The sequence below is a fragment of the Heteronotia binoei genome, chromosome 21, assembly GCF_032191835.1.
Source record: "Heteronotia binoei isolate CCM8104 ecotype False Entrance Well chromosome 21, APGP_CSIRO_Hbin_v1, whole genome shotgun sequence".
NCBI classification, from domain to species: domain Eukaryota; kingdom Metazoa; phylum Chordata; class Lepidosauria; order Squamata; family Gekkonidae; genus Heteronotia; species Heteronotia binoei.
In genome coordinates, this window is record NC_083243.1 from 50,833,392 (window position 1) to 50,847,217 (window position 13,826).

At 44.4% G+C, this 13,826-nt stretch overlaps 1 protein-coding gene across 1 annotated transcript; it reads left to right on the top strand.

Moving 5' to 3' along the window:
• The first annotated feature begins 211 nt into the window (after positions 1-211).
• On the top strand, positions 212-13,222 carry NGB (neuroglobin). The gene is made up of 4 exons (XM_060262836.1): positions 212-802; positions 6,223-6,334; positions 7,963-8,082; positions 9,127-13,222. The coding sequence occupies exons 1-4, from the start codon at positions 699-701 to the stop codon at positions 9,271-9,273; spliced, it is 483 nt and encodes a 160-aa protein (XP_060118819.1). The 5' UTR covers positions 212-698; the 3' UTR covers positions 9,274-13,222.
• The last annotated feature ends 604 nt before the right edge of the window (positions 13,223-13,826 follow it).

Below are 13,826 nucleotides of genomic sequence, written 5' to 3' on the forward strand. Positions count from 1 at the left end.
GCTTAGGGGAAGGGAAACATACAGCGGGATTTTTTCCAAGGAGAGCTAAGGAAAGCTTCACCTGCTTGTTTCGCATCGCTCATAAGGCAACCTGAGGGCAAAGCCCGGGTGGCGTCGAGACGCCTCTTTACGCGGATTCCAAGGGCTAGTGGGAAAGAGGGCGCTGTTGCTTTAAGAGCTCCCGGGAAAATGTTCCTGCCATTGGAAGCTGGGAAGGTGCCGCCGCTCAGATCCCTTTGCGCTTGGTGAGAGGAGAGCAGACCCGGGAGGCAGAAAGTGAGCGAGCCGAGAGGGGTCCCCGAGGGCCGCTATGGCTCCTTCCGCGCTGAGCGCTGCTCTGGCTTTTGGGGAGGCGGGCGCCCCACCTTCTAACCCCCACGGAGCGGCGCCCTAAAACCAAGCCAAGAGCTCGGAGGGGCCGCTGAGCGCAGCGTTGCTGCCCGAGATGTGAGTGCAGCCCGGTCCCGAGCGCAGGATCCAGCCAGGGGGACCCGAAGCGCCTCCTCGCCTCGCCTCGCCCACCCGCTGCTGCTGCTGGTGTTTCTCTCGCCCCCCTCCCCCCTTTATCCCGGGGGCAGCTCGACTCGCCCCGGGATCGGGGCCACCTGTTACTTCTTCTCAGCGCAAGTCGGGGCTGGCTGGTACTCCGCGAGGAAGCCGAGCGGCGGGCGCTGCTCCACCTCCTCTCTCCTGCCGCCATGGAGAGCGCCGGACTTTCCAGCCCCGAGCAAGACCTGATTCGCAAGAGCTGGCAGAAAGTGAGCGCCAGCCCTTTGGAGCACGGCATCGTCCTGTTTACCAGGTAAGTCAGGCGCCGGAGGAGGAGGAGGGCGGCGCGCCTGGTTGGAAAGGAGGCCGCCGCTTGGAGCACCGAGCACGTGGCCCGAGCCAAAGCCCGGAGGACCCGGGGCGGGTGGGTTGACCGCCTCGCCTCCTGGTGGAGCTCCGTCGGGGCCTGCGATGAAAGGACAGAGGCTTGTTGCGTCTTAAGGACTAATCAGCGAATTTATCGCGGCTTAAGTTTTTGAGCCCAAGATACCTTCTTTAGACCAGTTCCAAAGAAGCAGCATCGTGTTAGCCTCTTGCAGCCGAGATTGTGGTACCAAGGGCAGTTATTGCGGCATCGTGTTTGAAGTGTCTGTTGTGCAGTTATGGTTGCAACAGACTAACCTGGGCTACCTTTCTGGAATGAGTCTAAAAAGAAGGCGTCTTCTGAGATGAGGACATCCCTTAAACACAAGGGGATGGATGTGTCATTGGCTGGCAACTTAAGGCGCAGCTATCCACCTGAATTGCAGCTTGCAGAACTCCAATGAGAAAGTTTCTCATTGGTCATGATCTTGATGCTCCACACACCAGAATCTAACAACTGGGATTCTGAGGTTGTGAAGAACTTCCTTGAAGTTGGTGTGCAGATAAAATAGGGAAGGAAGTATGGCGCATGTTGCCTGGTGGAAGGTTATATTAGAGAGCTGATTTGTTTGCTTCCTACGCCTAATGCTTTTCCTACACAAAGAGCACTTGGCTGGAAAATAGTGGAAATAAAGCATACATCCTGCTTGCAGAACCTCATCTGGGGTAATGCTCTTGTATTACATGCGCATGCTGGGGAGCCCCAGCTGATTGTGTCTTCCCAGCATGTGTGCATGAGTCAAAACATAATCCTATTTGATGCTTATGTGTACTAAGTAACACTCATGGTTCTTCCAACATTTGTGGGTTTTGTGTTGGAAAAGTGCAGCATGCAAAATGACTTGGAGTGTTTAGCACATGAAAGCTGCTTTAGCAGACCATTGGTCTATCAAGGTCAGATACTCTCTGGATGAAGAGGTCTTTCATGTCATCTATTACTGGATCCTGTTTAACCAGGGATGCTGGGAACTGAACCTGGGACCTCTGGCATGCAAAGCAGGTACTCTACCACTGAACCATAATCCTAGCTCCTAAAATAGGTATCTGGACGCAAGAAGAGACTGCTTGGAAGTCTCATACCTTTCTATCCCCAAAGCTGTTGTCCTTCACCCAGAGGTTAGGAATGGCTCTTCACTGTTTTCATGTGCTCTTTGGGCTTTGAGCCATGAGTGGTGAGGACTTTGTGCTTACCAGCTATTGCACCATGAAGTAGCAGGAATGCAACATTGACTATGTGCAGAATGCCTTTCCATCACCACTAAATAATCACAATCAGCCCATTCAGATTGGAGGCCAGTGGGACAAAGTAGATGTCTTCTATGCAGGCTTGAGCCCCAGTAAAACCTTTTCATTTTCAGAAATTCAAGCACTGAGTGAAGCTGAGAAATGGATAAAGTATAAGGTGGTGTGGCTGTAGCCATATGTCTACACATCTACTCAAGAGTGAGTCCCACCAATCTCAGCACTTCTAAGTAAATGTGCATGGAATTGGAGAGGGAGACTTGCAGAGCATCTCCAATGAAGCCTTGTTTTGCAGATTGAAGTGAAAAGCTGGCCAAAAAGCCCCAGCAATGAGGGGAGCCATCTGGGTGGCCCTTTACCCTTCCCTCTCCCCCCCCCCTGTTGCAGAGCCAGAGTTCCTTCTCACTTAGGGAGCAGCAGGGCACTCCTCTCTGGCATGTGCTCTTCGAATCTGCAAAGTGTATCGGAGCAGCTCCCTAATTGCTTGTGACATGGCAGTCTCCAGAGCCAAGCCCAGGCCAGGCCCTTGGGGAGAGGCTCAATTAATTCCGGGATCAGTTGCAGGGCAAAGGAAATGGTGCATGCGAGAGAACAGCAGAATGGCCTGACACATTCCATTAACTCCTATGCTGAGGAGAAGAGGGCCTCCAAGGCCTCTTTGGAAGTGGTGATTAAAACAGCCCCCTTTTAAACAGGATTTTTAAATGAGCAGGCATGAGTTTCTGCCCTTTAATCCATCTTTACTCCAATTCCCCTTACATAGATAGGAGTACTGAGGCAGAGAAGAATCTCTTGCTTGGTGTGGATTGTGAGGCAGTTTTCCAGGTTAGTATACTGGGGGAGTAGGACTGTTTAATCTGCTTCTTGAGTAACATCCCACCTGTTCTCATGGACTCATGTTGTTTTCAGTTCAGGACTCATCAAGTTTCCATGAAGCAAGTCCAACACTGTTGACTCCCAAGTCTTCTGTAATCAGTTGAAGAAGAAGGGTTAAACTGTAACGCAAAGTGGGTGATGCACAATAGGGAAGAGAGTATATTTGTACTGCTCCATTATATCTCTCTCATGTTTATATGCACAGTGAATGGCTGTGGCTCCCCAGTAGAGCATCTGCCTTGCAGGCAGAAAGTTCCAGGTTCAATCTTCGGAATCTCCAATTAAAAGGATCAGATTGTAGGCTATGTGAATGTAAGGCAGCTTTTTGTACTCTATCTCTAACACACTATTTTGTTTATTGGGGCTGCAAAAAGTAACATTGATTCTTTCGAGAAGAATAAAAAAATGACCAATGAGAATGGTTAAAAGTTTTTAAGACTGGCCAAAGTTTCAGAACTTTGAGAGACCTAGAAACCGACAAGTCACTGGGGTTGGAACTCAAATTGACCAACAGTCAACTAAATTATGTAACTTTCTGTTGCTTTTATGTACTTTTGTTTATTTTCATTTGAATAATACCAAATTGTAACTTGGAATAAACTCCTTTTCAGCACCAATTTTAAAAAGAATGATCCAGGAGAGGGCCTTTGAAATTAAGGATCTTTCAAAGGATAATGTCTTTTACAAAAAAAATTGGTGTAGGACATTATTAATGGCATACATTTTAAATATCTGGAGAAACAAGACTTGCAGAGGAGGCATTGGCATGGAGAGCTGTTGTTCACTAACCTTTTGAAATGTTCTGAGTGTGTCAACAAACTAGTAGATACAGGGGACTGGGTGGACATTGTAAGGCATGGATTTTGTTTATTTTTAAAGAAAGCTCTTGGCAGAGTCCACAGTGTAAGGAATCATAGCTATCATAGGATTAAGGGTTAAATCCTTTCTGTGGTTAAAGGACAGCAAGCAGTGGGCAGGAGAAGCAGACTTCCATGGAGGGAAAGTATTATGAATTATTGGTCTGGATCCAGTAGAAATCTCTGCTGACAGAAGGAGGAATTATTTTCCTCAATCCCCTGTCCCCATAGCAGACATCCAACTTTCCCTCATACTGTTCTTGGGAGATTCCTCTACCCCCCCACCCAGCACCATTTTGGGCAGCAGCTTCAGAGGAGGAGACTGGTAGTTTTGGAAAATCCTTTCTATCCACAGAGATTTTGCACAGCATCCAACCTGCTATTAATACCAGACTCTGTGAACAAATATATTTTGTCTCCACCAGGGACTAGATGGATCCTTAGCTTGACCTAGCAAGGCAATTTCTTATGAAGCTGTTTCCTTTTTACGCTGCTGTTTAGGAAGCTAATTGGCAAGTGGATTTGTTGCATTAGCCCAATTAAGCATGATAGCGAAATTGCTTGAGCCACATGATTCTTTTAGACTTCAGTGCTTTTTTCTCTTTATGCATCTGCAAGTATGTCAGTGGGATTGCCCATGTTCACCATGAACTGATTTCAGACTGGTATATTAATACTGCACCCTTAATGATGAGAGCTGAATGTAATATATAGATGCAAAGAAAAGCTATGTCAAAGAGTCAGGAAGGGATTATTTAGGTCAAAGCAGCTTGAGGGTGACAGTCTTTTAAAGGCAGCCACACTGTCCTGGGTTTGGAATGGTTTAGGGGAAATATTTATTTTCCTGGGGGGAGTTTAAAAAAGAGCAGCTTAACTAATTAGGTCTAGGAAAAGAGCTGAGGATGTTGAGTAAGAAATGCTGTAGTTTGTGAAGGAAAGGAGGAAAGTTTAGCTTTTGTAAGGGAGTAGAGGAAATGTGTAGTCATCAAACTTTCCTTCAAAAAGCTGAAAACACAATTGAGCAGTCTTCTAGTCTCCTTTGAAAATCTTTCTTGTTTACCTTTCCAGAGTCTTAATCCTTTGATTATGAGAACTTTGTTTCTATAATGTTGTTTTAATTGTAAGGCACCTTCAGCAGGACTCTGCAGGCAATATCCTAAATCTATAACATAAATACTGGTCCACCACATTCTCTTACAGATGACCCATAGCAATTGTGGTATCAGTGAGAGATAAATGGATGTTAGGAAAGTTTGGCCAGAGAGCCTTTGTTGGAACCAGTGCTTAGGTTAGATGTGCTATTCTGAGTCATCTCAAGAATCAGTTTCGCAAAGGGGAGGGGTATCACAAGTTCGGCTGAGGAGCAGGACTTTTTTGTAGAAAAAGTGCAGCAGGAATTCATTTGCATATTAGGCCGCACCCCCTGATGCCAAGCCAGCCGGAACTGTGTTCCTGCTCAAAAAAGGCCCTGCCAAGGAGTAACCTAGGTCTCTCCTTAACCCAGAATGCCAAATCAGCCCAAGTTGTTTTGGAACCTAGTGAGGTATACTTTTGTTTCTTACTATATTTGGGATCAGTGGGAGAGGATCACACCAGGACAGGATCTGCTAGAGAAACAGAAAAGGAATTGTAGCAAGAAGAATATTATTGTGCAAGCGGGGAGGGAATAGCTGGCATGAAGGGAATTAACTTATTTTATTGTGTGTTTTAAATTGTATTTTGCTGTATATCACAGTGGAGATTTTTAATTGTGGTATGTTGGATTTATTTATTAAGCAGCAGGGGAAGATGCCTTCTACAATGCTCCCCTAATCTATCCATGATTCTGTATGTGGAAGTCACTTATTGGCTGCCATTTTCAGGTCACATGACTTCCAGTGAAGTGGTCCACTTGTCTCCTGCTGTTTATGTGTACATCAGAAGTCCAGCATGAAAAAGAGATGGAGGAGGCAAGCTTACTATCTGGGCACCAAAACAGGGTCATGGCAGAGCTTAATCTCCATCTGCTAGGCCCCTGAGAGGCAAACCAGTTGTGAAGGGTCAGGCCGAAATATATCCTCTCTTCCTACTTTGTCTTCCCAGAGGCAGGCTTGACATGAAGGAAGATAAATGCTGAACTGTATTTATCCTTTCCTATCCTTTCCCATTGCCCCCGGCATGGCTCAGTCTCTCTCTCTCTCTGTGTCTGGCTTTCTTGGGACCTGTTGGTAAAACCAGACTATGAAACACTACAATGGCCTATGAGAGGGAAGAGAGCAGTTATTAAAGTGAAATGAAATAATAAATTAATATGCTGATGAAGTCTTGGCATTGGATGCTTTATTTTCTGTTTCAGGCTTTTTGATTTGGATCCTGATCTCTTGCCCCTTTTCCAGTACAACTGCAAAAAGTTCTCTACCCCTGAGGAGTGCCTCTCATCACCTGAGTTCCTGGAACACGTTCGGAAGGTGAGAAATGCAAAGTGACTCATCTAGTTTCTGGTGTGAATTATACTACAGATCACCCCAATGCAAAGTGGAAGACATTTTCTGATAAAATGTTTTTTTTAAGAAAAACATCACAATATCACTTCCAGGTACTCACCTGGAAATGACATCAGGTGAAACCGTGATGTCAGTTCCCCCCTCCCTTTTTGCTCCAGCTACTTATTCTCCCAGGCCAGGATGGGAAGTTGTCTGCCTAAAAGTGAGCAAACAAATCATTTTCTAATATAACCCAAAAGCACTTTTATGTAGGATATCATTATTAAATTGAGTATTCAACGGAATCTTTTCTGTAAATCCAGTTCACACAGCTCCAATGGGTGAAGGTAGTTAAAAAATCTTAGTGTAGTGTAATGGTTAGCATTTCAAACCAGTCCTGGTTAAACTTTGTTTAAAATCCTCTCTGCATCATGAAGTTCACTTAGGTGACATTGGGTCTTCACTGCCATTCAGCCTAACCGATTTCACAAGATTGCCAAAAGGATTGAATGTGTGCTGCTCCTTGGAGGAAGAGTGGAATAAAAATATAGTACATAAATACAGCCTAGACTAAAATCTTACCACCCTGATTTTTTTAAATGTTATTTCTTAAGGACTCTAACCAAAGTTTGAGTTCATAGAAAAATTGCAACAAAATCTACAATAATGAGGAACAGAATAATTCAGTGAGGTCTGTAATTGTGCCTTGCTGGCCTCTGTATGGTCTGACCAGTTGCACTACTGTTCTAAGACCACTTTTGTCCAATGGGCTATTGTACCTAAGGATGGAAATTCTTGCATGTATGTAATCAGAAGTATGCTAACTATGGACATAGAAGCTCCAGTTATAGCTGTTCCGTCTAAAGAGAACCCCAAAGTGCTATAGTGGTTAGAATGTCAAACTAGTGTTTGGAAAACCAAAGTTCAAATCCTGTCTTAGCTATGAAACTCACTGGGTGACCTTGAGCCACTCAGTTCTTTCAATGTAACCTACCTTACAGGATTGTTGTGAACATAAATGGAAGAAGGGAAACCATGTGCACTGTTCTTGACCACCTTGAAGGAAGTGTAAGATAGGAACATGATATATATCCAACAATAGGCTGTTCCCAACTAAATATGCATAATTCTTTAAAAATTACCCTTGACTGCAATCTTTTGTATGCTTATGAAGAAAGACATCTCTCTGAAATAATTGGGGACGTATGTGGATGGGGGTGCATAAATCATCTTATTAGAACTGCATCTATTTGCACATGCATTTGGAAAGCCATGACAATTGCAGTTATTAAATGAGTATAAATGGTGAGCAAACGAAGGTGTTTGTAATTGATACATAATAGCAATATGGTTGTCAAACTAGATAGAAGTACTTTCTGTGTAGAAAAGTCATAAATGTATAAAAAGGTCCTAAACAGCAGGATTGCAGTATTTGACAAATGGAAAACATTAGGTGCACAGTTCCCTCAAACTTGCTTTTTAAAAGGTTTTTGGGCTTGTGGTGATATTAAGTACAAACATATTCATGCCTACTTTGACATTTGCAAAAGGCTCATAGAAAATATGCTCTTGTTTAATCACAGTTAACCAGATTCCTCTTGTCTGCTTGCTAGGTGATGCTGGTAATAGATGCTGCTGTGACACATTTGGAGAACTTGCAGTGTTTGGAGGAGTACCTTGCCAACTTGGGAAAGAAACACCATGCAGTTGGCGTGAAGGTGGAGTCTTTTTCGGTAAGGTGCCCTTTTATTATGGGATATTTCCTGCCCAGGGCAGGGTAAAAGTATTTCGTTGCTCAAAGCAAGATACACCCATTATTAGCTTCTTCTGTGCTGCTGCCATCTGAATTCAAACCAAGTCCCTGAAGCAAGACCACTTGCACAAGTCCAAGAGAAGATGCCACACTAGTTATTTAGGTGTTTACACCCCCTCTCCGCTTTTCTCCCTAGTTCATGGGGACCCAAAGCAGCTTACAATATTGTTCTCCATTATATTCTTACAAAAACAACTCTGTGAGGTAGGTTGGGTGACTGGCCAAAGGTCACCCACAGAACTTTCATGGCAGAGTGGGGTTGTTTTGAACCTGGTTCAACATAACCCCATGCTGGCTTGCACTTTTTGTGCTGTGGGTGAATGGAAAGGAGCTGAGCCCTGTGCTGTTGGTGCCCTCCTTGTTGTAGCGGCTCAAGCAATTGCTTTGGTGGTTTGACTGGAGAAGTAGCCTTGCTTCTGCCATGGAATTCCTTGCCTGGCTTTATTTATCCCTCATCTCTTCTGTGTCACTGAATTCTTTCTTATCCCAGGTGTCTGATCAGTGGTTGACCCCACAAAGAGTTTGCTGCTGCTAAAATGTGGGGAGAGACGATATTCACACGGGAAGCCTGACAATGACAAATGAATTCAGCAGATGTCTAAATACTTAGCAGTATACCTATGAGCAGTCGCCAACAAGTGTTTTGACTTGTCTGGTGGTGAAATAGTATTATTATTAATGATTATTTTCATTTATTGTCATCCTTTCTAACTGGGACTCAAGGTGGATTACAAGTATGAGAGAAAATTACCAGTCAATAATACTTTGTTTTGACATTCTCAAAATTCATCTGGGATAGTCTGCTTACTTACCACAGGTTTTCTCCCCCAGGGTGGGGGGCTTTTGCCCAGGGCCCTAGAATCACTAAGCCCACCCTCTGACAGAAGGCTGACCACCTGTCCCTCCCTTCCCACTTCTGCCTGTTGCACACTTAACTTTGTCTCTTTCCTGTTTTGGTTTGCAGGCTGTGGGGGAATCCTTGCTGTATATGCTGGAAAAATGCCATGGCCCTGCGTTCAACTTGAATGTCCGTGAAGCCTGGACCAGGCTGTATGGCACTGTGGTGAAAGCCATGAGCTGTGGCTGGGATGTTCCAGGAAAGGTGGAATAAGCCTGGAAGAGGACATGTGGGCTGTGGCTGTTCATCCTTGGGAACAGCTCTGAGGAGAGAGCAAGCTCGCCTTTCCAGTTTGGTGTGCTTCAGAGTAATCTTTGCTGCTTGCTCATCTCTCTCTCATTTACTTTCACATTTCCCATCTCTTGTGATAATGTGATTTTGCTCCCAAATTTCAGTGTAGCAGTTTCACAGGTCTGGGGGTTTTTGGGTGAGGGGAGAGGAGAGCCAGGCTGGAATCATAGCCGGTAGAGGTGATGTCTGTAGCGGCTTTCCCACCAAAAGGTCTTATGAAGAGTAATTACAAAAGATCCCTCAGTACAGAAAGGTTATTCCACCAGCTATTCCCTCAGCCTACGAAGCCTGGGAGTGTTTGAATTAAGTCAGACAATGGTGGATGCTTTCCTGTGGGATTATCAAAGCAATGTATCTTTTTTTTAAAAAAGGGTGAATTCTGCCATAAAGCTCCTCTTGCTATGTCTAAGCTGCTAGCTGGTGGAATTCCAAAATGCTTGGCCACAAGAGAAAACTTGGAGATGCAGTGGTTACCCATTCCCTGTGTGTGAAAATAAAACTTTCTCATTAATTGAGTGACACCTTAGGCTTCTGTCCTGGGTAAAGCTTCCAAACATTTATCCTGGTTCCTGCTCAAAGAGTGTTTGTGCAGTTCATTTCTGGGCAATTGAGTAATATCCATACACTGCCATTTTCCCCAAGGCCTTTAAGCTCTTGTAGAATCTTTTAAACTTTTCTCAGATTTGAAGTAACTTTCTAGCCTTTGTTCTTGACATGTACATTATCTTTGAAAACTTTAAAAAGGATTATTTTAGTTTAAAACATTTAAACTATTTAAAGCAAATTACCTGTAGGATGGAGCAGATGGCCCTATAGAGGAATTCTGAGATGGGCAAATAGGGCCTAGTTATGTAAAAGGATGGGGACCTGTCAGATTTTTTCACTTAGTCTGGTCCAATTCTCTTCCTTAATACAACTCCCATCTCATGTGGCTTTTGTCCAGGCAAGTCCCGTGATTTTGGATGGGAAAAGGGGGACTTTCTTCCCTTTTTCACCAATAGAAAAGTTGGTAAGATCCCTCTCAGTGGGTTGGGTGGGGGAACTATCTCTGATATCCACATAATAGTTTAGTTAAGTTTTCTTTCTGTGATCCTTTCACCTAACCCACCTATACCAAAGACACTCTGATAGAGTTAGTGATAGTTCCTGGGCCTCTCACAAGTAGGGTTGCCAATCCCCAGGTGGGAAGAGAGGCCAGTAAATCCCCAGGTGGTGGCAAGGGAGCCCCCCAGTTTGGAAGCCCTCCCCCCCACTTCAGAGTCATCAGAAAGTGGGGGGGAAGGGAGGGACGGTGGCTTAGTGGTAGAGCATCTGCTTGGAAAGCAGAAGGTCCCAGGTTCAATCCCTGGCATCTCCAAAAAAGGTTCCAGGCAAATAGGTATGAAAAACCTCAGCTTGAGATCTTGGAGAGCCAGTGCCAGTCTTGATGGACCAGTGGTCTCATTCAGTACAAGGCTCCTTCATGTATATGTGGGAGGGCATGGATTTAGTTTGGAGCCTGACATAGCAGGGAGGATATTTAAACCTCCTCCATGTCATTTTCCAATAGAAGTCACCTGACAGATGGAAACTACATAACAGGGCAAAAAAGGAAAGGTGCAGTATGGGTCTTTGCCTCCTACTCTGGCTAAAACAAGATGTGGAGAACAATTTCTATTGGGGAAAGAATTCATCATCCCCATTTCCAGTCCTGCGACCTATATTGAGGCCTCCTGTGTATGCTTTCTTACATTAAAACACAGTTCTCCCATGTCCTGTGTAATTTGGCTATATTAACTGGTAGCTACATTGGGTGGGTGAAATTCCATAGCTTAGCAGGCTGATGACATAGTCCTACGCACATGTACTTGGAAGTAAGCATCTTTGAGTTTCAAGAAAGGTGAGATGTACAGTAGTCAGTTAAGTCCACTGTGTTCAGTGGAGCTTACTCTCAGGTAAAGATGCATATGGTTGTATCCTGACTATGATGAGGCCTTGAGACAAAAAGGGCAGGCCATTGTCCACTCCTGATCATGCATTTCCTTCAGGTGTGAAAGCACTGGCTGTATTGTGTAAATGTATGGTCCATGTTAGTCTCATTTAGTGTAGCACTGAAGTGTCTTTTATAGGGGAGGAACCTGCCCCCTCCCTCCCTTCCTCCCCCCTCCCTTAAAAAAAAGCAAGCAAATGCTTAGTGCAGTCTAGTCTCTCTATTATATGATGTCGCTTCCTGGGATGTTTTAGGGTGATTGGCAACTATTTTGATGTGTTTAAAAAATGCACAGAAGTTGCAGCCCAAGGTATGAAATGTGTCTGTTGTCCTTGACTGAATATCCACAGCTTTAATGCAGCTAGGATTAACAATAGGCAAATAGTTTGTCTGGCATATTTGTTATCTTGCCCTTCTTCCAGGAAGTGCAGGGCGGTGTGTATGTTTTTCTCTTGTCCTCTGTTATCTCCATAGCAGCCCTGTCAGGGTAGATTAAGCTGGAAAAAGAAGTGCCTGGCCCAAGGTTATGCTGTGAGCTGGGTAGAGATTAAATCCAGGTTTCCTTAGTCTTTGTCTGACATTTGAGCCACTATCATGCTCTGCACCAGAACTCCCCAAACCTGGTAGGATCCTGAATTTGTCATCCTTTATTGGGACACAATACTTTTGTTCACCCTCAACAAAGGGGAAGCAGGTAGCTGGATGTGAAGACCCAGGAGACTAGATTTGGTTATTGGGCCAGCAGGATATCTAGGAGAAATAGCCAGCTAAAAAGCTGTGTTGTGAGATCTTTAATGCCCAGAAATTAAGTGACTTGTCCTGAGAAATCCCCTTTTATGACACTGACGTACCACCTTCAAGTGCATTGGGAGTTTTAATTCTGCTTGTGAAAAGAGACCCTCGCATGCACATGCATACAGCTACATGATCTGTACCACAGGGTTTTGTTTTGCAGGGCTTGGGTTTCAGCACATAGTCTTGTTTTTTGACATTATAAATGGATAACTGTAATTCATTGGTTCAGAACTGTGGCAGTCATCTCCACATTCCCAGACAGCAGGTGAGGAGATAAGCATATTTTCCATCCTGCAATGGCCAGATTTTAGGCAAGGACTCATACAACTGAACTCTCGTACATTTTTTTTAAATCCCCACACTTAGAAAGCTAGTCTTTCAGGGACAAGGGTTCTAGCCTGGCTTTTCCACTGGCGTGCAAAACCTCTGATGCCTTTCATAACTCTTTAACTCTTTGTTCTTTTGTGCCATATTTTGGTGAATGTTGTCGAAGACATTTTAAAAAAAACAAACCCCCTGTTCTTGGTGTGCCTCAGACTGTTTTTTGCAGTGCTTTACGTGCTATGTCTGTTCTGCAGTGTAAAATGTTAAATTTAATCCACTAGGAAAGTGGTGATATGAGGAAGTGTGATGTTGTTTTGCTCTCTGGACATGACAGCTTACTCCCGTGCTCTTGGATCAGCTGTGACTTGTTCATTGACCCAGAGGAAATGCTGTCTTCTTTCTGCCATCCTCCGCTGCTGTCTTAGATGAGAAAGGGGGGGGGGGAGAAACTATCCTTAGCTGGGCCAAACTTCTGTCATGTTAGTTCTTCAGAAGGGAAAAATCCACCAGGTGGGTATGATGTCTGCTGTCACTGCAGCACTGGGAAGGGAAAAACTATACCCAGTGATGGCATTCGTCCTTCAGTGCAGTTCTTTGAGGTACAGGGCCTGGTAGGTACTGGGCCCAGACGCTGCCTGTATTCCCTGTACTTTCCCAAGCCTGCGGTAGGATGGTGAAGAGATGAACTTTAACAGAACTCAAAATTCAGGGATCAGGATCTTTACAAAGAAATGTATGTATATGCAGAACCAGCTGGCATAATAAAGTGAGATTGTGACTAAAGCCCTAAAGGACATTTGTTGTCATCTTGCAGTTCTAAAGAAAAATTTAAAGCAGAAATAAATAGAGAAATTTTAAAATGTTCCTTAATTGCTGCAGGGACAGGAAGAGGTATGAATTATCAGATTCTGGTCAAAAATTTGTGCTAGCTTTGCAAAGGCCTGGCAGATTGGGCCCCAAGCATATCAGCTGTTTGGTATTCACGGTGTGCACAGAACACTAGAATGATGGTAGCAGGGCATTTTTTGAGCAGGAATGCAGTTCTGGCTGGCTTGACATTGTGGGTGTGACCACAATGAGTTCATGGTTTTTTCCTATAAAAGCCCTGTGTGAAATGGTAAGTCAATGCTGGACTTTTTCTACCCAAAAAGCCCTGACTGGTAGGAAAAGTGCTTGTTAGTACCCCCTTTTGGGGGATATCAGTGGAGGTATAAAGGTACTAGCTTGGTTTGAAATTGCTGAATAGCGGCAGGATTGGCAACTTGGAGATGCCTCACCTTCTAGCCCCCATTCTGCAGTCCATGTCTTTCCCAAAGGAAGTAATTGGTTCCCCTCAACAGCTTAGTTTTTGTTACCATCCCATCTTTGTTGTCTATATTAGAGCAAC

Bases quoted from the DNA above. Each gene is read 5' to 3' on its own strand.
- NGB (XM_060262836.1), top strand. From the start codon at position 699: ATGGAGAGCGCCGGACTTTCCAGCCCCGAGCAAGACCTGATTCGCAAG. The intron at 803-6,222 runs GTAAGTCAGGCG...TTTCTGTTTCAG, and splicing joins GGCATCGTCCTGTTTACCAG to GCTTTTTGATTTGGATCCTG. The intron at 6,335-7,962 runs GTGAGAAATGCA...TCTGCTTGCTAG, and splicing joins TCCTGGAACACGTTCGGAAG to GTGATGCTGGTAATAGATGC.